This window comes from Pleurodeles waltl, chromosome 12, assembly GCF_031143425.1.
Source record: "Pleurodeles waltl isolate 20211129_DDA chromosome 12, aPleWal1.hap1.20221129, whole genome shotgun sequence".
Taxonomy (NCBI): domain Eukaryota; kingdom Metazoa; phylum Chordata; class Amphibia; order Caudata; family Salamandridae; genus Pleurodeles; species Pleurodeles waltl.
Window position 1 is genome coordinate 193,292,211 of NC_090451.1, and position 26,341 is coordinate 193,318,551.

Here is a 26,341-nt window from a genome sequence, read left to right on the forward strand (position 1 = left end):
GTTGTGGTTGCTGAAGATCAACACTTCAGTCTTGTCTGTCTTGAACTTGAGCCAGTTATTCCCCATCCAATTAGTAAAGCTGGTCATGGATTGGTGGAGGTTGATTCTGGTGGCAGTAGAGTTTTTGGAGCGGGACGAGATGAGTTACATGAAAAGACGGTGTCCTGCCACACACAAAGAGCTGCATTACTTCCTGTAGTGAGTCTGGACCCAGGGCAGGAATGGATGGCCTCTGTGCACTTCAAAGACTATTCTTTGAAGTCTCCCCCCACTTAAAAGGCACAACTGGGTATAAGTACTGGACCTCTGACACCAACACCTCAGTACACTTCTAGATCCATGGATACTCTGTCAATAAGAAGGACTGTCGTGCTGCGAAAAGGACTGCCACTCTGCTGACCTGCTACTCTGAAGGACCCCTGCTTTGCTGAATTGCCCTGCTGCCCTGCTGCCCTCCTGCCTGGGAAGTAAGAAGGACTAGACCTGCAGTGGGTCCTGCTTGGACAGGGTGCATACCACTGCCAACCAAAAAACCAATTTCTAACAACTGTGCTCTGTACCACCTCCCTCTATGCCACTGCACTCTACTCCACTACAATCTAGTCTGCAACACTGTACTCTATGTCACTCTACTCTGCACCACTGTACTCTACCCTGCACCACTACACTCTGCACCATTACATTCTACACCACTGCACTCTGTGACACTCTGCACCACTCTATTCTACTCTCTGTCACTTCACACTACACCACTGTATCCTACACCACTGCACTCTATGCCACTCTACTCTGCACCACTGCACTCTACTCCACTGCACTCTGCACCATTGTACTCTGGACAACTCTTGTCTACTCTGCACTCTAATATATGCCACTGCATTCTATGAGGCTGTGACACTTCACTCTACGCCACCCTCTTTTAAACATGTGGAACAGAAGCCATGCTGGTGAACAACATGGGCAAAACATATTGGCAAAGCCAATAGCTCTTGCATTTACCCCTGTGATCAGGCCAAGCATAGTTAGTATATAAAGCTGCATCCTGCTATTGCATCTCCCTACTGAACTCAGTCTGGGCTGCTCTCAGCAAACATGTCATGCAAAGCAGAAGATTTCAAGCACTTTAGAAGGCAACCAACTTGGAGGTATCCGTACTTTTGATTTGAACAAAAAAAATAACAAAACATTTAATTACAAAGCAATGCCCAGTACCAACAAGCCACTAGCCCTAACCCACACACCCCTGTCCTCTTTACCCCATGATGCCACCCAGTAACTGGAGGATTGCAACAGAGAAGGCTGATAATATGCAGGATAGTAAACTTTTTCTTTCCTGTGCAAAAAAACGCTGGCCACTTGTGCAAGCTGTTGGAAAAGCAGAAGCAATTATGCTCCACTTAAAAAAAGCGGATGGTAAGCCCGCATTGCTGCCTTACACTATACAAGTGAAGTGTATAGTATAATGTATGGATTGTGTCAGCTTTACCTTCCTGGCTGTGAGTGGAATGAAGCCCGACGTTGGCCTCCTTATCCCAGGGGACTTTTCCCCTCGTTCTCCTTGTTTATCCTGGCACACCAATAAGGATATCTCGTTGACCAAAGGGTCCTTCGTTCTATCAGTTTTTGCTGACTATGCAATTAAGTTAGCTCAGTAAATACACAGTGCACACATTCAGACGTTTGTTATTAGAGGACATCAGAAGAGTTGGAAATATGCTTAAAATTATCTTAGTCTACTAGAGCACATGTCCACCAAGTTCCCAAAACATTGACCGTCTGTTCCTCAGCTTAACCATTACAGTCAGGGTTGAACGTCGATATCTTTCTTGTTTTCTATCTTTATTTCTTTTTTAATTCCTTCCTTCTATGTTTTTTTCCCGTTTAGTTCCACCTTCCTTGATTTCTTCTTCTATTTTCCTTACTTCTTTACATATATTTCGAGTCTTCCTTCTTGTTTCTCTTTGGTTTTTACACTGATTTCTTTTTAATGGTTTGACAGCAGCAAAGTTTAGATCAGACGAGTATTACACAGCATTGGCGGCAGTACATAGAGGAGCTAGGACGGAATGGTTTACATAAAAATAGCAGTTGGAGTTGTAGGTAATTGCGCCAGTTCATGAGCTCGACGTTGACAGAAATAAAGCCACAGACAACTACTAAGACAGAACTAGCCACAGTGAGTCGTAGGGCGGAGTACTATGTTCTGGTCTGAGAATATGCTCATGTGTAAACAAGGCGGGAAGAGATCACCGTTTTATCTTAGGTTGCAACAGGTGAGTTTTCGTGCAATTTTAACGTCTCATAGGAAGAGGATCAAATATTAACTAGCTAAGTGCAAAGTACCTAGGAGGTGGCAAGACTGGAGTGTGTAGGCAGCAGGAATAAAGATGGGGCCTTTAAGACAAGTGTGCTGTTACAGAGGGAATCCGGAGGACCCGAATATCTGAGCGCTTACCATTTGTGTTCATAATGTTATTTACTGTCTGAATGAAGTGAGGCAGTTTGTGACGCACGATTGGAGATGGGCTGCAAAGGCCGCAAAGGAGAAAAAGATATAGCTATTAGAGTAATTGTAATAAAAGGACAATGCATCACCTAGGGAAGAAAATAGGACGGGATCTGGGAGGGTGCCGTGTGTTGATGCCTGTGAGCTTTATGGAACAGAAAATGATAAACAGAGAAGTATGAGGTGGGCCAGTTGTATGTCTTATCAGTAACACTGAGTGATCATAGAGAGGAGAAAAGAGTAGAGTGGTCGACAGTGTTAGATGTTTCAGATAAGTACAGAAGCATGAGGATGGAAGATAGTTGTGGTGAGCAGTGGTTATAAAGTTAGTTACATGTGACAGTGATGGTCTAGTTCAGTGGTTCCCAACCTGTGGTCCGGGGAACCCTGGAGGTCCGCCAAGCCTCCTCGGGGGGAATCACTGGTCTAGTTGAATGAAAGGTATGTAAGCCAGATTGAAGAGTGTTGAGAAAATTGCTGGAGGAAAGCTAAAATTCCAAGGGGCTGAAGACCATTCGTTGTAGTATTTAGGAGAAAAAAAATGAGTTGAGGTACTGGATGGTACTTTGTGGGGGAGGAGAGATCAGCTGTAGGTTTCCACAGCAGAGGCAGAGCCACAGCAGATTTGAAGCAGGCTGGGTATATGCCACTGAGTGTGAGAATAGTAAAAGAGAAATGTCAGGCAAAGCAGAACACTCGATGCGACACCAGAAGGTACAATAAATAATAGTTTGAGTTCTGAATGGGTTGGATGCTTTAGTCAGATGAATGAGTGACACTGGAGGAGAGAGTATGTTGTTTAATGTGTGTGCCAGAAATTGTGGACTATTCTGTTTTGAAGTGATGTGTTGAGGCTTTGATAGTTTGATGATTTGCCATTGCCAAGGTTGCTGGATCGTGTGCTTAGAGCTCTATGTATTTCTCAAGGTTAGATGCTGTCTTGTTTCTTCCATTCACATGAAATCTCTAATTTTATGTTTTAAGAATGCAAATACTTAACTATATCACTAGTGTTGGGGGGCAAAGTGTGTAGTGGCCAGCCTGTGTCAGAGGGTTAACTGACTGAAATAGTGAAATGTTGTTACATCATCCCTTCGATATATTGAGGTTATGTAATAATGTTGTTATAAAGATTTTCCCTAAGGTAGTTTCAGGGAGTGCATACTGGTTAGTGTGTGTCGAGATTTAACTGCCTAGAGTGGTCAAGTGTTGTCCCCTCACTCTTTCCTTCCACTGATGTTATGTTATTACGTTTTTGCCAGAAGAAGTTTCTAGGGAGAGAACATGTTGCATTATATAATTACTGAATAAAAGTGGGAGATTAAGTCAGCAATCTTCCTTCTTTCTTCCTATTTCGTCCATTTACTTTAACTTCTTTTACTTCCCGTAGACGTTTTTCAAAAAGAATATCACAGACCGCACATTATTCAACCAAAGCTTTCTTTGAGCACCTGGTCTATTAGCTGGAAGAATAAAACGCTGGTCTACTACTCAAACGCTAATCTTTATTTATTGATGATGTGATTTTTTATATGTAAATGTCTTAGGTTTGTTTCTGTTGCTCCCCTGACCTCCTATTCCTGCCAGAAGCCACCTTTCGCTGGTGTGGGAGGTATGTACACGAACATAACGAAATAACACGTTCTTTGATGGATCCTAGAAAGTAAGAGCCATCAAACAGATTAAGCACTAGCCTTCTCCTAACGCCCAGCTGCGTGTACTATCATTCAGGTGTCAAAACTAGTAGGCCTCTTAGTAAACTGTTGTGCGTCTGAGTAAACGATCATCAGCATTCCAAGACCTTTCCGACAAAGCACAGGACAAGCATCCTACTTTGTAGCCACAATATTTTCAATTTTCTTATCTTTCAACACTATTTGTTCAGGTAATCTTTCCTTTTCCCATACAATGTGTGTAACTTTTGGCTCCAATGAGGATGCAATGTGCTGTAGCTCTACTACTGCTTCGGATGCCTCAAAGCTTTCTAAGGAAGAGAATTTGGACAGTGTTTAGATGTGTTTAGCAGCCTTGTCCATGTAAACTTGGCATTCCTGCCGAGGTGAGACTGCGATATGGTGGAAGGTAGTAAGTGTCTAGCTTATGAGGTGATCTGAGTCCCGTCATGGGGATAACTGATTCTGGAAGTACTGCCTGAGCTGAAGGGTGAACCCACAGTTAAAGCCATGTCTCCGGGACTTCAGGTTTTTATTTAACAAAGTACTCCGTTGTGAGACTTGCATGAAGAGTACCACCTTTTAAGTGCTATTAACAAGAAACACACAATTGATATCCTGCAACTCTCTCTCTTAGGAGATCAGCAGTTCTTACCTTTGCCGAGTTGAACGAAGCCTAGGATAATGATGAGGGCGAGGGCCAGTAGTTTTGCTGCTGCAAAGGCATCTTGAACACGGGTGGCAGCTTTCACACTGAAGCAGTTGACTGCCGTAAGTGTCACTAAAGGGAGAAAACAACAAATACGACTGACTGGTTAATATCGAAAAAAAGAGGCAAGGACACAAGGTCTCGAGAAGGCCTCTCGACGGCCAAATATACATAAATCATCACAGCATCTTTTAAAGTTCTGGCTACACAGGATGCCAATGCCACTAATAAACCGGTGGAGTGATAATGCTAAAAGTTGCATCGATCAAAATGATCGGATTTAGGCTTTCATGACAAAGTGAATATCTGCCAGTTTGGCTGAGGAACCACAAGTTTTCTGCTATTTCGCTGGTAATTTTCCCACAAAGGGGCTGGCTCTCTCACTCGAAGAGGATAAAACATTGTCAGATATTCGATCATAGTCGTGGTAGGCGGTGAAGTTTTGCCAGCATAACAAGGCAGTCACTGTAGCCACAAAGTGAAGGGTAAATTGTTAGAACCAACTTTGCAGATCTCCTTACAATAATTACTATGGCAGTCTTTCATGGTTGTGGCACTGTCAAATATGTTGGCGGGCCAGTCACCATGGAGTGGACTGCCATTCTGCCACAATTTCAGGTAGCATTGCCAACACTGCATGCCAGACCACTGTTGGAGCCAGATGAGGTTCAGTCATGTTAATAGTCATCATTATTGAAGAGCAGTGAGAAAGAGTAACTGTGGACGAGAATCCCCTGTGTTGGCAAGATTTCTAAGTCAGTGAGCTTGTGAAGGCTTAGCCAAATGGCTGGCACGGGCTCAGCTTGAGGTCCTTTTGAACCATGAGCCCAAAAAATGACAATCTTTCATGTGGTTTCTGCCTGCCACCAGTACTTTAACCTCAGGGGCCAAGAATTAAAGACAAAACATTAACATTTGATGTAAAACAACAGAGAGAGAAACAGAAACCCATCTAGTAGGTGAACCTCACAATGTGAAACCAGAAAAACCGGAATCATCCCATGCTCCCAGTTTGACCAAACTGTGTGATCCTAGGTAAACATTTTATTTCACCATGCCTCCTTCCTTTTTCTTCTAATTGAATATGAGAGCACTTTGACATTTGTTAATTCTTGATGTGTGCTGTACAAAAACCTCTTGTATTTAACACAATATAATGCTCCTCTGTATACAATAATAATCTAGCAGACTCGTGTAAGATGCACAACAGCAGACTTGTCTCTCAGTTCACTAAGAGTATTCTCGTCAGGACGTGGAGGGGTGAATGTTTCTACGTTCATATTTAAAAACGATCACTTTTAATAAATGCCTCTCAATACATTGATATAATCTGATGTACTAAGGTGAAACGCTTCTGCATGTTAAAGAAATACATTTTTTAAATCTTAAATAGCATTTTACACAACATTTCTGACATGATTTACATGCCAAACACTTTCACGGTTCTGCTGGTGAATGGGCTCTTTGAGTCTTTCCACACACTTGGCTCTGCTCTCCCCGTTAATTTCTCTGCGTGGTCACCTTTAATTTCATTATTGCCCTCTTACAGGTAAGGGAACAAACCTGAACTTTGCATCACCATTTACGGGTACCAGGTGAACAGCGTCGCAGAAGAGGCACACAAACACCACATCTTGTTGATTAATAAGATGCCATGAAGAGCAATAACATAGACTGTGTATCACATACAGTAGCAGATTACCACAAGGGAAAATATCTTCGTCCCATCCCTTACTTTATGAGACAAGCCTGCACCTTAAAAGACAGGTACTTTTCTGTCACACTACATCTTCGACTAAGTATTCTCTGCACCTTACATCCTTTCCTGGAGGAGATCATTAAAGGGCTCCCAAGCTAGAATATCAAATAGCTTGGTCTCTTTTTAGTGAGATTCACAGGAGAATAATTGCCATAAAGGCGAGAAAGGAGCTAATGTTGTAGAAAAGTCAACCTGTTTGATGTTTTTCGTGCTTTATTAGTTTTTTTTAGCTTAGTTGTCGGCATAAGTTGCAGATTTTAGGCATCTTTCTTCCAACGGCACTGCCCCTAATACGCAAGGCAGTTAGGTGATGGGCAAGAGATTAAAGCTTGGAAGAGTTTCTACAATGCATAAGTTAGAGTTAATCGCAGTGTTCAGTTCTCTGACGCAAGATGGAAGAGAAGATCGGGCAGGCACATGGCGGAACAGAAGCTAACAACACAAGCCTGCTTCGGTAGCCCTTTTTTTTGCTGAACGGGAGACAGAAAGTCCTCCACACAGCCGATTGATTCAGATAGCAGGCATGTGGTCATGGTCACAAGTCAAGAAAAAGAGCTACCAGTCCGATATGAAATGCAAATGCTAGGCATGCATGTTTGTAGAGGCCATGTAAGCACTTCGGGTCGCCACTGCGGCAGCCAAAACTAGTGAATGGGCCTTCCAAGCACGATTGTTGGCAGTATCTCCTTTCTTCCTTGCACCATCTCTAGATGCTCCACTCTCATACAAGAGCTAGAGCTGATAAACACGAACATATGTGGGACTGCTCATGCTCATTTTCTCTCTTCCCTCTCTTTGTAGGGTTATTCCCCTGCCTTTCCACTGTTTCTGGGATCCTCCCACCAGAGCTTGAGCTGGTCCTGGAAGCCATTCAGGGAAGTACTTACTCATCCCTCTTCTGCTTGACTGCCACATTCCCCAGAACCCACCTTTCTCCCAGAAGAGCTGGAGATAAGCCAATAGTCATCCAGGAGATATCAACCCCATCGCTCACACAATCCACCAGCACTCACAATTTCATCTAGAGTAATGTGACCCCAACTCTCCTGCCTTATAGGCAAAGATTGGAGGGCGTTAATGCATTTTTGTTAAGGGGCAATCGATCTCAGAGGACAGTTATTTGTTGCCAGTATTAGGCCCCAGGAAGGCCTAGGACATGACCCTTTGAGGCACATCATCCAGACGCCATTCCTATGCCCAGTAAGATTCTTTACAGCTGCTGATCCACAAATCCAGAGTATTTTACTCATAAGGGTTTCATAAAGATCTGGCTAAAATAACTCTTGCGGACAGCATTGTATAGAAAAAGAATAATAAAGTGCAAAGGAAAGTAAATGTAGATGAAAGAAAGTGAGAAGGATGTACACCTTCTCCACAGAGGAACTTTTAGAGCCCTGCATACATCATATGATTGCTAGTGGGGTATGCCTTATAATTTAATTGGAAAGTGTTGGCAAATTTTCATGGGAATTGTGGGGCTGTGAATTTCAAAGAGGCGTATAAGGTACAAATCATGAAGTAAAACATATTACATTTCATCGTGCACACTATAATATCAGACAAAGGGAACATAAGAGAATATGTCTGCCTAAGCTTTTGAACAAATAATAGTAAGATACATTAAATTACTTGCAGTAATTGAATTCATAACTTACTAAGCTCTCCTTTACGAGTGCACCATATACTACAAGCGTTGTTTTCTGAGTCCTAGGTTTGGCTATTTTAAAACAACATGTTGCTTCCCAAGACAGCCATTTCAGAGAGAGCAGTAATGGTAGGAAAAGGTTAGTTTTGCCCTGGTTGTCGATCAGGTGTACAGTGAACAATCTGGGTGCCCGGTGACGCAATGGGTATCACATCTCCAGATTTTCCCGTAGGTAAATGTAGTGCTGAGGGGGATACATTCCTAAGGATTCGTTGTGGTTTAGCAGACCTTGGGTGTTTTTTTCTTGCCCATGGATAAGCAATAAAGTCTATTGTAAACCAGAAGAGGCAGAGTGAAGCCTCTTCTGGTTTACAACCAGAGCTCCTGTGTCCTCATGACTGAGACAACCACACACAATATGAGGAAACTCACTCTATAAGAATTTAGTTTCGATTGGAAGAGCATCAAACACAAGCAACGGTACTCTGTAAATGCATTTGTTATATACGCTTGCTGTGGCATTATTTCTGCAAAATACCATATTTTTTTCTGTTGCAAAATGTTGAAGTCCTTGTCACTACTGTCTGTGGTGGGTGGATTCCGCCAGCACTTCTGCATCCACACCTCCTGAAAGACCCTAAGCACACTTTTCAGCTTAACATTCCATAGACATCTCTTCATAGGAAGAGAGGCTGATCTTTCTCAGCTGACTGACCATCACCATCAGCTTAGGGAACAAAGTTAGAACCCTTTGCTTAAGTTAATCTCCCTTTCTTTTTAGGTCTTCTACCATAACAAGGCATGAGTTAAATTAAGCGGCATTTAAAACTAAATACAGGGAGTGCAGAATTATTAGGCAAGTTGTATTTTTGAGGATTAATTTTATTATTGAACAACAACCATGTTCTCAATGAACCCAAAAAACTCATTAATATCAAAGCTGAATATTTTTGGAAGTAGTTTTTAGTTTGTTTTAGTTTTAGCTATGTTAGGGGGATATCTGTGTGTGCAGGTGACTATTACTGTGCATAATTATTAGGCAACTTAACAAAAAAAATATATATACCCATTTCAATTATTTATTATTACCAGTGAAACCAATATAACATCTCAACATTCACAAATATACATTTCTGACATTCAAAAACAAAACAAAAACAAATCAGTGACCAATATAGCCACCTTTCTTTGCAAGGACACTCAAAAGCCTGCCATCCATGGATGCTGTCAGTTTTTTGATCTGTTCACCATCAACATTGCGTGCAGCAGCAACCACAGCCTCCCAGACACTGTTCAGAGAGGTGTACTGTTTTCCCTCCTTGTAAATCTCACATTTGATGATGGACCACAGGTTCTCAATGGGGTTCAGATCAGGTGAACAAGGAGGCCATGTCATTAGATTTCCTTCTTTTATACTCTTTCTTGCCAGCCACGCTGTGGAGTACTTGGACGCGTGTGATGGAGCATTGTCCTGCATGAAAATCATGTTTTTCTTGAAGGATGCAGACTTCTTCCTGTACCACTGCTTGAAGAAGGTGTCTTCCAGGAACTGGCAGTAGGACTGGGAGTTGAGCTTGACTCCATCCTCAACCCGAAAAGGCCCCACAAGCTCATCTTTGATGATAACAGCCCAAACCAGTACTCCACCTCCACCTTGCTGGCGTCTGAGTCGGACTGGAGCTCTCTGCCCTTTACCAATCCAGCCACGGGCCCATCCATCTGGCCCATCAAGACTCACTCTCATTTCATCAGTCCATAAAACCTTAGAAAAATCAGTCTTGAGATATTTCTTGGCCCAGTCTTGACGTTTCAGCTTGTGTGTCTTGTTCAGTGGTGGTCGTCTTTCAGCCTTTCTTACCTTGGCCATGTCTCTGAGTATTGCACACCTTGTGCTTTTGGGCACTCCAGTGATGTTGCAGCTCTGAAATATGGCCAAACTGGTGGCAAGTGGCATCGTGGCAGCTGCACGCTTGACTTTTCTCAGTTCATGGGCAGTTATTTTGTGCCTTGGTTTTTCCACACGCTTCTTGCGACCCTGTTGACTATTTTGAATGAAACGCTTGATTGTTCGATGATCACGCTTCAGAAGCTTTGCAATTTTAAGAGTGCTGCATCCCTCTGCAAGATATCTCACTATTTTTTACTTTTCTGAGCCTGTCAAGTCCTTCTTTTGACCCATTTTGCCAAAGGAAAGGAAGTTGCCTAATAATTATGCACACCTGATATAGGGTGTTGATGTCATTAGACCACACCCCTTCTCATTACAGAGATGCACATCACCTAATATGCTTAATTGGTAGTAGGCTTTCGAGACTATACAGCTTGGAGTAAGACAACATGCATAAAGAGGATGATGTGGTCAAAATACTCATTTGCCTAATAATTCTGCACTCCCTGTATGCTTACACTTTTAAATTAGACACACAACATTCAAGTGGTCATAGAGAAATGTTTTTGTAATCAAATTGTCTTCCCTCACTATGCCATTACCTTGCTGTTTCTCGGAAATCAACTGTAGCCATCACAGCTTGGAGTGCAAAGAGCCAGTTGATAAAAAAAGAACTGATAAAAGGATCTAGTAGTTTCAAAATGTGTAGGCGAGGGCACAGTTTAAAGGATGAAATAATCTTTCTCAAGGCCAGAATGGGTTTATCTTCCAATGCCACCGGCAATGTAAAAACTGCAGCGACACTCCTTCTTGTTTACTGCAATATTTATCTTGGATCGCAACGACAAAAAATAAATTTTAGACCGAATAGATTTTGTACAGTGCACTCTTGACAGTTAACTATTTCATCCATTTTAGACAGATGAACAAAAAAGTGCACAGAAACATTAGTTATGAAAATTCAGAATTTACAAAAAAAGTTTTTTGTGAACAATACTAAACAAGGTATCTGTGTCATACTTCCATAGCAATAACAGGTAAATGACGGGAATGTAAATGCAACATTAAGAAACTCCGATAGGCCACAGTATCATCAGGGTAGATCTAATAAGAAGCATTTTTAATGAAACAGGTCTCGCATTTGTTCGAGTTAGAGCTATTAGCGCTGTAAAGCAAAAAAAAAACGCAGCACAATCGCGCTATGTAAAATGCAGCGCGATTGCGCTGCGTGGAAAATAAGCAGATAAAGTAGTCCGGACGCCAGGCTGAAAACATCAAGCCTCGTATGTTTTTGGTACTTTACCGGTGCTGCGCAGGTGGGCTAAACACCGGAAAAGGCATGACGTATGCATGCCTTTCACAAGTGAAAGCAAGCGGATTTTAAAAGGCAAGCCCACGAACCAATGTAAGTGACTGACGTGGCATGGGCGTGGTTTGAAGCCCAAAGAGAGTTTACAGAATGGACGGAGCACTTTGTGCTCGCCCATAAAAAGGAACACATCTCACACAAGAGCAGCGCGGCATTCTTGCAGAAGGGGATCATCAGAGGTAGCACACAATCAAGATGCAAGGTCACAGTGTGTAATCCTGTGGTTCCATACCAAGTGAAATTTGTGCGGGCAACCCCTACTCTTGTACATGGCCCTCTCTGCTGCCATGTACATGTCCACTCCTTTTTTCTGTTCGGTCAGGGACTTAGTCTCTGGAGCTCCCCAATGTCTTGCAATGTTTCTTTTCGCTCATACTAGGGCTAAATTACAAAGAATACGGCATTTACAGGGATATTAATTTCTCTGGGGACCCCCTAGAGAATATACCTGGGGTCTTCTGGCAAAACAGCATCAACTATATTCCCCAATTCCATTTGCAGGAGTCTCCAATAGGGCCATAGTGTCGAACAGGACCAAAGTGTGTGGAAAAGGTTGCCGATACAATCCCCACATCTCAAACAGTCAGGGGAGGGTGCCCGCTCCATTGAGTAAATCAGACTCTGTCATAGAGATGCAGTATTTTTTATTGAATGAGACGTAGATGGGACTTAAATGCCACCACTCTGGGGACCATAAGAGCCGGCTCTCTGTCCATGTCTTCCTGCCTGCCCACTGTTGCCTCCCAGGTGGACCTCAGCTTGAGGAGGGTGTCAGGTATATCGTTGCTAAGTGTTTTATATATATGGTGAGGATCGCCTTTTCCAGTATTTCCCCCATCAGTAATTTGCCCTTCAAGGGTGAGTATTCCGGTATGTGAGTTGGAATCGCCTCAGCCCCACCGCATGTTAAAGTTGAAGTTATCAGAAGTGCTGCGTATCGCAGAGATGGTATTCCCACTGTAGGACAGGGAATGGTGCCAGGACCCCTTCAGAGAGCAGATCTCCTACTCTTGAGATCCCTATGATGTCCCAGTCCTTGAACCCGTTTAGCTTATTAACCACTTTAAGTACGTTTCCCATCCATAACAGAATTTCCCGTGTAATCTTATCAGCCCAACCTATACGTCTAGATGCTTTATGCCATGCCTCAATCACTACCTGAGTTGTGGGTAGGAGGAACCATGATCTTCCACTCCCATATAGATAATACAGTTGGGGCGTGGTTTGAAATTGCATTCTTTCCGACGCATAGGTTGGATGTGTCCCAGCTACGTAATTCCAGTCATTTACTACCTGTAGATGAGACGCCCAGTAGTATGCCCTCATATCAGGGAGCGCAATCCCACCTTTATAACAGTTTCTTTGTTCTCTGGAAACTCTTTGAATGCATTCCTTTTTTGCGTTAAGGGGTCTCTATTTTGGACCTGGACGCCCTCTTGCCCTGCTCCTGCAAGGTATCTACGGTCGAGCTATTTCTTAATAGCAAGGGCCGCTCCTCAACCCATCTCAGTGCATCCTCTGCTTTATCATTGAATATAACTTTACATTTTACAGGGAAGAGGAGCATGTAGTGGAGGTTCATCGTCTGGAGTTTAGCTTTCACCTTGTCAAAGGAGCGCTGCTGTTTTTGCACATCTCAGGAGTAGTCCGAGAAAATCAATATCTTGGAGGAGTTGAAAGTGAGCTGGTCCAACTATCTTGCCTCTTGAAGAACAGCATCTCTACCATAGTAATTAAGGAAGCACGCTATGAGGGCTCTTGGGGATGCACCAACTGGTGACTTTGGCACCAATGTTCTGTGTGCCCTTTCTAGCACAAAACATGCTGAAAAATCAACGGATGGGATGGAGGTGCGGAGTAAGGTTTCCAAAATTATGGGTGTTTGTGTTCCCTCCACTCCCTCGGGAAAGAACACAAATCTAAGGTTATTACGCTGCACCCTAATTTCTGCGTCACCCACTCTCCCAAGAAGATCTTTAGTGAGTGCCTTTATCGATGTCAACTCCGGTCTCTGCGCATTGTCAGGCATCTGAAAGGTCATCTCGTTTGATGCCTGAGTCTCTAATGTCTCCATGTACTTGTTGATTTTCCCCTTTTAGGGGGCTTCAGGTCTTTGTCTTTGGCCATTGTGGAATGGCAGTGTCCTTTCCAAGGAGGGCAGAGTCGGGCCCCCACCGACGGAGCAGAATCGCCTGAATGAAGCGCTGGCATGTGGGTAGTTTAAGAGGACTAAAATGTCCTGTCCGGTTACGACCTCAAGAAATATGAGTCCCAGCAACCTGCTGTCATCTCCTCTCTACTGTGAAGAAGCCATGCTCGCCAATCAGGTAGGGCAGCCCAGGGCCCAGTGCAGTGCCAGGCTCAGGATATAATCTCCTGCACCATTCTTGAGGGCCTCCCCATCATGCAGGCACTTCATCCACTAGGAGAGACAGCAGTGTCTCTTTTCTGGTAATCAGATGGAGGCTCCCCTTCCTTGTCCCGAGAGACTCCTCACCTAAGAGGCTGTTCAGCTCCGTGTATCCTCAGCACCTCATACCTCGGGCGGCATGTACATCTTCAACCTGGTGTCCCGCTTCACTGGTAGAATCAGACTGGTCTCAACATAAAAGGCACGGCACCAAGGGCCCTCTCTCAGTAGCACTGTCTCCTCCCTGAGGGCCCCCAGTCAGCACCCTGCTGCACGCAGGGGGAGCCGGGAGGGGCCCTGGCGAGAGTCCTAGCGTCTTTCCCAGACTGCACCAGCAGGCGCAGCAGTCATCTGAGTCGGGCCCGCTTCAGGTGCACTCCGCAGCTCTGATCACGACATTTTGTAAGCACACCCCTGGGGACGGTCCTCTGTTAATCCTCACAGGATTGCCTCTGTCGCCCCGGGCAAACCACTAGCACTCTGGGAACATCTTGTGTCTCGGCCGCATCTACTTGGGAGACGGATGGGGGTTTTCATTAACAGGATTAAGGCAGGATGCTGGTGGGCTTTGTAGGAGCTCGCACCAGGCATGTCTAGGCCACCATGATGTTGGCCATGCCCCCAGGAAATTTCAGAATTAATACTTTCAGTTTGAGGACGATATACAGATCCTTATACAGATGTTTTTTCATTATTAATGCAATCTGTGATGTGACCATTCATTCGGGGTTTGGAAAATAAGGGTCAGGAGGGCTTGGATCTATGAGGCATGGGCATGTTCCAGTATTTAAAGTAGACACTGGGCTGCAAGATTTCTGCACAGAATATGAGAGATGGAACAGAAAATACTGAAAGGGATTAGCTAGTCTTTGCACAGCGCCATTGCTGGCCTGGGGCGTTCTGCAGCTTGATGGGCCATCAATCCCCCCTTGCAGTAGGGGAAAGCACAGGAATTGCTTATGGATACCGGGATCTACCACCAAGGGCACAAAAAGGCCACACACACGTTTACATTGTGACTGGCCGAAGACAACTGCAGAAAAAAGAACCGGATGAAATCCACCGTTTTCTGGTTCACTTGCAGAGCATGATTTGGATAAAGAAAACACCCAGATCCACTCCTCTGGTGAACCAGAGCAACGGGTGAATTTCCAGCAGAACTGCCCAAAGCCCTAAATTGCTTTTGTAAATTGGTAAATTTGCAGAAGTTCGTGAACCACTATCAATTACTGCACGTAGCAGTGCTACTTACTTTATGGATTTTGGACATCTAAAAGTCTTGGATGGTGCTGGCGTTCAACTCACGAGAGCCGGGCTACACACGGATAGGCCTGTGCAGCTGGTGCTATACATTCGCACCTACCTAACTCGGAACTTCTGAGACGCGACCTCACAAAACCTTCTAGTGGCATTAAAGATGTGAAGGTCTTAAACATACACATCAGAGATAACCAATAGACCTGCACGTTTAACAATAAGCAAGCATGTAAGTGAAAGCTTTGGTCCATACCGAAATATTAATAAGCCATTTCAAAGAATCCACATATGGGACTTTAATGTTTGACGCTGCGTTTAAACTCACGTAGTCACGGAAGAATGCAGACGTCCAGTGTACATTTTAAGACAGGACTGTCACTTTCAGGAATTCAGCTTTTAAACCTGTCTGGGTGCATTGATTTCTTGGTGTGTTTATTGGGCGCAGCCCGTGTTACGTCGGGGTGGTGATAGTGGGGGGGGGGGAACCTTTGCACAGTGGAGCACAGTACGTGGTACCAGCGGACGCATTTGCAGTGGTCGTTTGGCAGTGCAATGCAGTTCGAGGATGGGAATGCTGGCCGAAGCCAGAGTTGGAGACAGTGTAATGTGGGGCCCTAGGCCCTCATGCTGGTAAGTAACGGGACGCAGACACAGTGGTAGGGTGGTACTGAACTGGCCTCAGGCACGTGCGCCCGGCCCCTTTTATTGGCAAGGTCACCTGACTGGTGACGCCTGTGTTGGGTGGGTGTAGGTTACACAAGTAAGACCAGCCCTCAGCAGAGTGGCTGGCAGAAAGACTAGAATGAGTCCAGCTGGACTCTACATCCCTCCCAAACTTTATTGAGGAACCAAACAAAAGTCCAACCTGTAAAAGAAACAATAACAAAACACCACAATCAGTCTCTCGGCCTCGAAAAGGCAGACTGCAGAATTGCAGTGGACATGGTGCAGCTGGGAGCACCCGGACACAGTGTGGATGAAGTCCAGATACTTCAGTCGCTTGTCCACGACCTCACAGTTCGCTGGATATAGTCGATCCGGTCCTGCCTGGGCTCATGTGGACAAAGTCTATTTACAGTTTCTGATGCGGGTGCATCTGGAGCAGTGGGGAGTCCACTGTACACAGTTCTGGACGGCATTCTGACTCTGGAGATTGTCTCCCTCCTAAGACTGCAGATGACGTGACGGCCTGGGGCGCCTGGGAGTCCAGCGGCAGAGAAGCGGCAGTCTTCCCTCTCGTGCCAGATCTCCATCAAGCAGGAGTCTCCTCGAGGCCCTTTCGCGGGCTTCCACAGGACTGTGTGGACTGTGCTTGCCTATCTCAGGCCCAGCAAAGACTTCTCAGAGGAACAGCCTACAGGACCACATCCTAGTCTCGCATGGAGCCACAAGGGTTGTTGATGCAGGGTCCGCTTGCTCGAGCCATCCGGATTCAGGTGCTCTGGCCATAGTGCAAAGTCTTCAGGTGACCAGTCTCTCGATATGAGACCTCCGTGCTTCCGGATGCCTGACGTGGAGCTGTGTCAGATGCATTCTCTCTCAGCGATATTCCGCTCTCACAGGAATTTGTTGGAGGCCCTGGTCCCTGGATTGCTGCGGGACTGCGTGGGCTGTGCGGGCCAACGTCGGCCACGCCAAAGGAGTCTCTCTGAACTCCCAACAGGGCCACGTCCTAGTCTTGTGCAACCCCAAGGGTGGATGATCCAAATGATCTGGTCTGCTCTCACCGGCAGGTGTCTGGTTCACGGAGCTCATGGCAAGTGTTCAGATGATACGTTTCTACGTTGCCAGACATGCCTTGTCAGCGTCGGTTCTTGTTGCTGACTGTCTCCACTCAGGTGGTGCTGTGCTCCTCCTTCGATGATTGGGCGATGCACCACATCATGATGATGATGTTTTTTTTCATCCTTTTGCAGATCAAACAGGTGGCGGCGGCTTCGTCAGCGGAAGGACCACTTGATGGACATAGTGGCCATGGCGGGTCTTGTGTGGCCTGTGCAGTCGGCGTCAGGGATGCCATCACAGCCAAGCAGCCGGTGACAGGTGACAGGTCGGTCGTACTGGGAAGCGTGGGGGACCACCTGCATTGCTGTCTTCAGTGACGTCTGCTCACCCCGGTGACTGTCTTGTACTGATGGGTACCTCCTCATCTGCTCGCACGAGTCCTCAGTTGTGTCACTCTACTTCCTTCCACTTTCACACCTGCGATGGAGTTGATCTGTGGTGTGACCGGTCTGTCACACTCCTCTCATCATTTCTTGTTGGCATCGTGCCACTCTCTCTTCTCCTTGGTGTGGCGTCGTGCCACAGGTCACATGTTGCGGCACATGGACCTTGCGCTGCACCTCCGCTGGTACATCTTCCTCTTCGTCCTCGATGTGGCGTTGTGCCACGGGTCACATGCTGCTTCACACGGACCTATCACTGCACCTTCGCTGGTGCATCTTCCTCTTCGTCCTCGATGTGGCGTTGTGCCACAGGTCGCATGCTGCGTCACATGGACCTATCACTGCACCTCCTCTGGTGCATCTTGCTCGATCGCAGCCTCTCACGGGCTGAGTCCTGAGGGTAGGACATGATCTGCTCTTCAGGCAGACCTCTCCCGGTCTGGTCCGTTCCCGGATCCTCTTGGTGGACCTCTCTCTGGCAGGAGGGTCCCCACTCTCTTCCTCCTTCTCTTCACTCGAGGGCGCCGCTCTTGCGCCTCGAGGCTGCGCTGTTACGGCGCTCACTCCTGCCATCTGCTCTGGCAGGGTCGGTCAGTTCAGATGACCTGCTCACTGATGGGCCAACAGTGGCCATCTTCCGTCGCTGTGCGGCCAGCTGACATAGACTCTTGTCCCGTGCGTTACGTCACGCTCTCGGGTACTCTCTCCATCTTCACGGACTTTACCCATGTCGTCACATTCTCGGGCGCAGCTCTCTGTGCTCGCTGCACACATGTCAGTCTCTTTTTTTTTCTGGGCGTCCTGTGGCAACGCCTGGCATGTCCCTTTCTTGTCCTGCGGTGATGACCATCACTGCTGGGGCATGGGCGTTCTTTCGTCGGTGGCGGCGGACGGCCGCCAGAGGTTGCGCAGACCATGCGCGCTCTCTTCGTACCTCACGTGGCACTGGCGTCCGTTTCTCACTGTTGCAGCTTGGCTAGGGCAGCTGCAGTCTTCTCCTTCCCTTTTACAGCGTCGCTTCCTTCTTCTTCGCCGTTTCCGTCTTCTGCGCCAATTCTGTCCACGGGCGCACTCTTGGTTTGGAGCAGTCACTTTCTGAAGGTGCTGCTGTAAACTTTCCTTCATCCAAGCTTGCTTTATCTTTAAAACAGAAATAGGGTGCAATAGCAACTCTGGCCACTGGATGCCAGTAGTGCACTTTTTTTTTTTCTTCTAAAACTGCACAGCCTCGTTTGAAGAGGCGTGCAGATGGCACGAATTTTAGTGAGGGGGTTGGGGGCTCCGGGTACTGTTTTTTTTTCTTTTCTAGGTGCGTGTGAGCACCTCACTTCTTCATTCAGTTGCTGTGAGGTGGGGGCGCGGCCCTGGACACCTGGTGCGTGTCTGCACCATATTATTTTAAATTATTTCGGTGCGTGTCTGCACCACTTTCTTCAATTACTGCCAGGACCAGGGGGGAGCCCCTGGGCATTTTAATTTATTTTCCCTGGTGCCTGGTAGCACCGTTGCGGCCGCAGCAGTTCTCCGGGCTGCGGCCGTTTTGCCGGCATTTTCGAGGTGGGGGCGGCCCTGGGCAAATCTTCTTTGGTGCGCGAGTGCACCATGCTTTAAAAATGACAAGGGGGCGACCGCCCGGCACAATTGGGCACTTCCTCTGTCGGCGCATGGCGTGCGACAGCGCCACTTCAAAACGACAAGGGGAAACGGCCCTCGGGCATTGTCTTCATTCTTGGTCATTCTTGGTGCTCGATCGCACCATATTTTCACACGCGGCCGCAGCAGCCTGACACACTGCGGACCGCATTCTTTTCAGGGGGCGACCGGCCCCGGCCATATTTGGCACATTCTCTTCTTTTGTTGTTTTTTTTCCACGGCGCGCGACAGCGCCATTTCCCCCACATACCGCGCGGACCCAGCAGCTTTCTCTCACGCTGCGGGCCGCGCTGCGTCCGACTTTTGGGGGGGCGGGTGCGGCCTCAGGGCATTTTGTTTTCTTGGGCTGGGGACAACAGGCCAGCGCGCTTCGTAGCGCTTTATTTTCGGCGCCCGCAGCCATTTTTGCAGTGCTGCGGGACGCGCTTATCAGCATCACTCACCCCCTTCTTTTACTCCAGTGGGACTGGGGCTGCGACGGCTTCACTTTTCCTCTTTCCTCCACCCATTGCTCCGTCGTAGGTTCATGTCTGCAACCACGTGGGGTTGCAGATCCCACTCGTCGCCATTGTAATGTGGGGCCCTAGGCCCTCATGCTGGTAAGTAACGGGACGCAGACACAGTGGTAGGGTGGTACTGAACTGGCCTCAGGCACGTGCGCCCGGACCCTTTTATTGGCAGGGTCACCTGACTGGTGACGCCTGTGTTGGGTGGGTGTAGGTTACACAAGTAAGACCAGCCCTCAGCAGAGTGGCTGGCAGAAAGACTAGAATGAGTCCAGCTGGACTCTACAGACAGGAGTCCAGCGAAGGCAGGAGATTGGGGATTTGTGTCATGTTGGGTAGGAAAGTCAGCTCACAAAAACTGCTTCCAGTGAGAGCAGAGCTTTTAATACCGAATTTCCTGCCCATGCCATTCAGGAGAGCCACTCCGGGCCACTCCCGGTTTCAGTGTTTATTTGTAAAGTAAGGGGAAGACCTGCTAAACGGGTCGTGTCACACAGTGCATTAAAGCCGGGTGATATATAATTAACGATAGCAGATGACCACAACCAGGTATGACATGTACTAAATAAACAGACAAATCCACGTGGTTCGTTTTTCTCTCATCATCACTGTAGTTATCCGAGGAACTTAGAACCTAATGCCTTGCCAGTTCACTGAGAGCTGCAGCTAAAATGACTGTCCTATACAACCATTCACCCCACCACCACTGGAGAATGAAACTGGGCAAGGCCACAGATAACCTTCCATCTTCGGCCCACAGAAATGTGACCAAACTACCCAAAAAAAGCTGTCGCTGCGGTTTCTGGGCGTTGTGTCTACTGCTGCAGTTACAAGGTAGACGCCCTCGGCAGACTGGCTTACACAAGGGTTGATCGTCCGCGTACATTCCTCAGCTCTTAAGAAGTGGCTGCCCGGGGCACTTCCTGCATCTCAGACTTACCGACAACGCGTAGTTTGCATACGTGAATCACCGACGCTACTCACTGCCCTGACTCACCATGCAGAAAGAGCCGGAGCAGATTGCATCAGGCAGGATTAGGGGGTGTGTGAAGGGGAAGTGCAGGGACTGGGCGAAAAGGGGAAACACCAGCTGAACGAGGCAGCCTCACACAACCGCGCCGGCGATGGACAGGACCAGCCCTTTCAAACTGCGAATGTGGCGGGACCAGTGCTTTAAATAGGCAGGTACTGCTCGGTACTGAGTACCAGCACATCTTTAATTTAAAAGGGAGAGTACCTGCACTGCTTAGCGCTACTGCAATACATCTAATGAGAGTACCTGCACTTCTCAGGAGCGAAAAGGTACTCTAAATAGTGAGTACCTGCACTTATATAATTCCATTTAAAGCATTGGACAGAACATCTTTATGGTACAGATGAGGAAAGGCATGTAAACCCTGTCAGATTTAATGTTGGTGGAGAAAATACACGAACACGAATATATTTTGTTAGTGGAGTATTATCCACATATGTGGCAGACATCCTATGCCACACACACACACACACTATCTCTCTCTCAGTTGAACGAATGCATGCAGAAAAATATGAAGACCCTAAGCACATCCATGAGACTACACCATTTGTGTTGGATACAAATTTGGCTGCAGGTTTATTATAAATAGTCAAGGTAATGGGCCAACTTATGGGAGATCCAAGAGCAGCGAGCGATGAAAGGCACTAAGCACTAACCTGCCTGATTAGCCAATGATACCTTCTGGGGTTCATCCCACTTCTGGAATAAAAAGTCACACACAAGCTAAACTGTTAGCAAGCAAGCCCCCGCACCTCTCTGCTTCCTGCCCCCATCCCCAAACCCCCCCCAACCCTTGCTCAGGCTTATGGCTATTTGTGGGACTAACAGGGAGCACCGTTTTCATTCCAGGGTCCTGCCATAAGGACTCCTGCAGAAATTGGCATAAAGTGGTCCCTTTGGATTTCTTTCTGCGATTGCTTTGTACCCCAAAATCCTTTGCCTTGCTCTGTAATTCTGTCTGCAACACAGAAAACATGGGGAAATAATGCAATATGTGCACAACTTTACTTACTTTGCAAAATCAAAATCAAATGTAAGTGGTAGGGTGAGTTCTCACAGAAAACACTGCCAAAGAGGAGGGGGCACAGTGGCGGCCAGTACATAAGCACCCCTACTGACCTCTACAGCCCTGAGGTGAACCCTCAGCTCGCCATGCCCCTCCTTACAGGGTCGTGATTGGGTAGTGGAATGTGGTACTAAGCCCTTGTCCGCCGACGGGTGGTGCGACAGCAACACAGGCAGCCACAGGGAAACTGATTTAAATAAAGAGACCAAGCTCATAAAAAGATAAGGGCCACTTTCACAGCACTACATTATTAAGTATAAAAAAAGAGCGCCCACTACAATTAACATCTGTATTTTCTGTTCGACCAGCAAAAGGTCTAATGGTAAAAAGAAAGCCCAGAAGCCAACAAAAACGAGCTCATCCGCTGATTCGCTCTAAGACGTCACTTACTACCCTGAGCTCCAGTGTGCGATTTTAACATCTTTAAGAATATTTATTTGGTTCATAAAAGTAGACTGAAAATTAACAATTAAGTGAGATATAATGTAAGTATACGATCTGAATGGGTGAACGATTTAATGTTCGAAGCAGCAAGGATTAGGACACCCGCTTGGATCAAGACCATGAAACTTGATGTGCCAGCCTGAACACCCCAGGCTCCGAGGCCAGGCAATCTGCTACGGGGAGATAACGCCGCACAGGCCCGAGGGTGACTGATCTAACTCGCACGGAACACCAGCAGGGGTATGGCCAGATCCAAGAGGCTGGGTGATCACACTGAAGCAGGGCGTCTGGGGGATGAGATACAGACTTGGAGAGAATGAACGCTGCGGGCTGCTTTTATGACTTCTTTCAAATTGACAAGGGGCAGCTCCTCCTCGGCACTGGAAGACATGTATCACACACACCTCGGTGTCTCAGAAATACAACCTTTATTATTACCTTTACATCTTATTATTATGGGATTTGTACCAGAATCGTGCAACACCCGGGTGGACATAATGAGTGATGCGATGGGAAGTCAATATTTACACTGAATATTTTTCTAGGGCACTGAACTTGCACCTGTAAAGCGCTGTCCATGCCCCTTCTGAGGTCTAAAGTACTGTTCAGATAGTAGATTTGAGTTTTGTTTTCCAAGAAATATTGTGGAAAGAATTTTGTTTTCCCTGCATCTCAGGAGTGTACTCCAAGCATGTCACACTAAAGCTTAGAATTGAACATAAAAATGTGTAAGGGATAGAGTTAAATATATACATACCTACCATAACTACCCTGTTGAGTTTCTAACTTCTTGCTGCTTTAACAGGGGTGGGGCTAGCAAGGATCAGCAGCAGCGCACCACAAGGATCTCCACAGACACAGCAGTTGTGGCTCTACAATGCATGCTCAGAAGTGGAGATTTGGTCTGCCAGTACACCACACAAAGGTCGAACTCCACCACAAATGCCCTCAAAGTGTGCATGCCCATTTAACCTTATAGAAAGAAACTGATTCAAAAGCTTGTGCTATAATAGCCACTAACACTGTTCAGTAAGCTCAGAGTAAGTTACACCTTAAACAATGTTTTCTGCTCTGTTGTACATGGTCAACTGGATGAGTTGCACATTGTCACCTGGATGTCAATTTTGGGGTATTCTCTCTGGAGGCCACAGTCAGAGCCCCACAGACCATACTCCAGTCACCAGATTCCAGCAGAAGAAATTATGCTTGCACTTATTTCCATGTGTAGCGGCGCAAGCACATGAACTACCCAATAACATGCTCTACAACAGATTCCAGAAAAGGTTAACGTCCCTTGTCCTCAAATAGTGAGCACAACAATAAACTAGTTTTGATGTGCAGTTCTCCATTCTTTCATACCCCAAAATACCAACTTGCGTTGTTTTTCAATAAAGATTTCAACAAATGAGTGGACATGTTCAAGAAAAAGGCAACAAGTAAAATATTGCTTTGTGGTCTATGCCGTGCTGTATTATTTGTCTTTAATGCAATGTTAAAACCGAAATGTAGCTTAAAAATGTTTTTGTAGTATTGTTATTTTTAAAATCAAAATATTTTGACATTCTAAAGGTGAAGCGGTTAAAGATTTCAAAAGTGTCATATGGATGTCAACTTTGCTTTCAAAGCATCAAAATCTCTGAAATTCAAGCGATGATTAACTGTTCAGTCACAAGTCACCCATGCACTTATCATGACGGGACCTAAAACTAGTGCTAAATGTATGCAGCGGGCAGCCAGCATACGTAAAGGTATGCTAGGGCATCGGGCTGCATGCGTGATATCCATGACACATGTAAAAGCCTTTCATGAATCACAGTCTCTACACAGAAGAACCATTGGGGGCTTCAGTTTGTTTCTCTATAGACTGCACATAGCATGGCGGCATCTGAAAGGTGTATGTTTCCTACCCTTTCACTATAGTTTCATCGGCTGGCTGAGTGGAAGAAGTCACTTTTGCTTGGCAAGACAACTAACACTGGCAGAATCTAGGCTAGGCCACTTCCAAGCAAGCACTACCTGAACACACAAGACAAGTGTTTCCAGAACTAGGCCAAGCCATCATTATAATTATGACACCATAGGGGCTTCTAAGGACAAGTTGTACACTTCTCATGAACTGGCCTATGATTACATGATACGGGTTCACTAGCAGAGCTCCTACTCCAACTAAGGACTTGAACATTATATCTTTATGGCGGAAAATTGCTGAAATCATAGCTCTAAATATTTTCTTTTTTGTAAAGTGCTACCTGCTATTGATATCAGGCGGCTTTACGCTGCACTGTTTATCCGATACACACTTGATTTGAGCTCACACAAGGGAAGCATACGATGGACCTTTTAGTATATATTCCTGTTCAGAACACCCATAATGTTTTCGTGACATGCTATGCTTACACACGTCAGTTAAATGTATATGCAGTTCCCATGAAGTCCCCCGAGAGGAGACGTGGTCTAGTACCCAAGGTAAAGACTGCAAAACTATTCTTGTCTCCCCACTCGATGAAGTTGGAATAATCAGCATCTGCTTGTGCCTCAATGAACTTCATTCCCAGAATTGGGAGTAACAAAAAAAAAAAATTATTTTTTTCATTGGAATAGAACACCTTGGCCAGCCGTTCACCTTGCTACTGACTCAAATGGTTCAGCGGTCTGGGGATTTCGTTACAGCTTTTCTTCATAGGAACAGCGTGGTTTGCTGTAACTAGTCTCTCGTATTCTTGATGTGACTGTTTATGTATTTGTGTTTCCCTGTGTTCACTCCTCTTAATACGAACACACTGTAACACTAAAACAGAAAGAAGTGCGAATGGAGAAATCTCGTTTGATTTACACTAACGTCAGAGAATATGCCAAATACACATAGGCTTAGTAAAAAGGTGTTGAAAGCACCCTCAGGGTGCTGATACACAGAACCCCTTTCCTTGAAGTGATTCTCTGGACGCGTGTAGAACTGCAGAAGATGCATTCAGCTTTAAAAAGACGTCACACCTAAACAGAGTAAAACCACCAACTTCTCCCTTACGAGTCACTATGTCACCCACAACACATACGTCTTTCACTCATAGCTGGAGTCTCATCTTTCTTATATTCCATCTCTGTTTAGGCCTGGTCACCAGACAGGGCCTACAGCTACCTCTCTTCTGTCACAAACTGACAGCTCTGGCTGTAGAGCTGCTGTAACTGTGCTGGGCACTAGACCCTCCTCCAAGCCACTGTGAAGCTCCATCACTGCGCGGCACTTGGGCGCAGAGCGCTTCCTCCCTGCCTGAGTATTACTACAGGGCTTGGATGCCCCCAGTTTGGCCCCAACACAATCCCAACGAAACCCTGACAAAGGTTGGGCGACAATCCCACCGTCATAGAAACACTTAAGCTAGGTTTCATCAGCTCTTCGGTGTCATAATAGTACACAGTGTTCTGCCATCTCTAAGAGATGCGTATAACAGATGCTAACGCATGCCTTAAAGTGTAAGTATTATCACACCCAGACTCAAACTGGCAGTGACACACGGACAGTTCCTATCCCACGTGCACAGCGAACAGCAGTAGCCAAAATATAAAATCAAGAGGAAAAAACGCCCGCTGGACCTCTGCGCTGCTACACGTAAACTGGTCACGTTTACTCTCCTACGATCATTTTGTTGACGTTTTCTCGAATTCCTCCCTGTAGAACACAGCGTAAATCATCCGCACCAAAGAGAGTTAATACAGCTGACACGAATCTGTAGCACTACCGTAAAAATAGTCTGCTATTTATAATTGATTACAGTCCACTGATGTGATTTCTCAACAACCCCTTCCCTTAAATGACTTTTGTTCTAGTGCAAATAAAAGTGTGTTAACTGCCTATCCAGTTGTGAAAACCCCTAGTAAATCTTTATTTCTCATCAAATTCAGACATCCAACAGTCCCGAGGGATGAGGGTGAAGTCTGGAATTATCAGTAGGGGAACAGATGCCCGGTGGCAGCTCCGGACAGACTGTTTACAATGCAATGGCTGCACGTCTGTCTGGAGCTTTGTGGGGTGAGCTGAGAACAGATGGCGATGCCCGCAGGGGCTGCCAGTGAAGCCTCTCACAGACACACAGACCTTTAATCCACATGACCACGGTGCGGCCGCCCTCTTTATACACAGTCTCTATTTCTTCCCCCGACAGTTATCGTGTAACAGTCTCAAGGTTTTCAGAAATATGTTGCCATGCCTCTAGTTTTCTAGAATGCCTAAGATATCTGATTTCTCTCCTGCAGCGGA

At 46.1% G+C, this 26,341-nt stretch overlaps 1 protein-coding gene across 1 annotated transcript in view; it reads right to left on the reverse strand.

Moving 5' to 3' along the window:
- SLC7A5 (solute carrier family 7 member 5) overlaps positions 1–26,341 on the reverse strand; it is a 114,477-nt gene that overhangs the window by 74,881 nt on the left and 13,255 nt on the right. Inside the window, exon 2 of the mRNA XM_069216724.1 lies at positions 4,835–4,960. Within this exon, the coding sequence (XP_069072825.1) occupies positions 4,835–4,960 (126 nt within the window). The remainder of the gene's footprint in view (positions 1–4,834; positions 4,961–26,341) is intronic.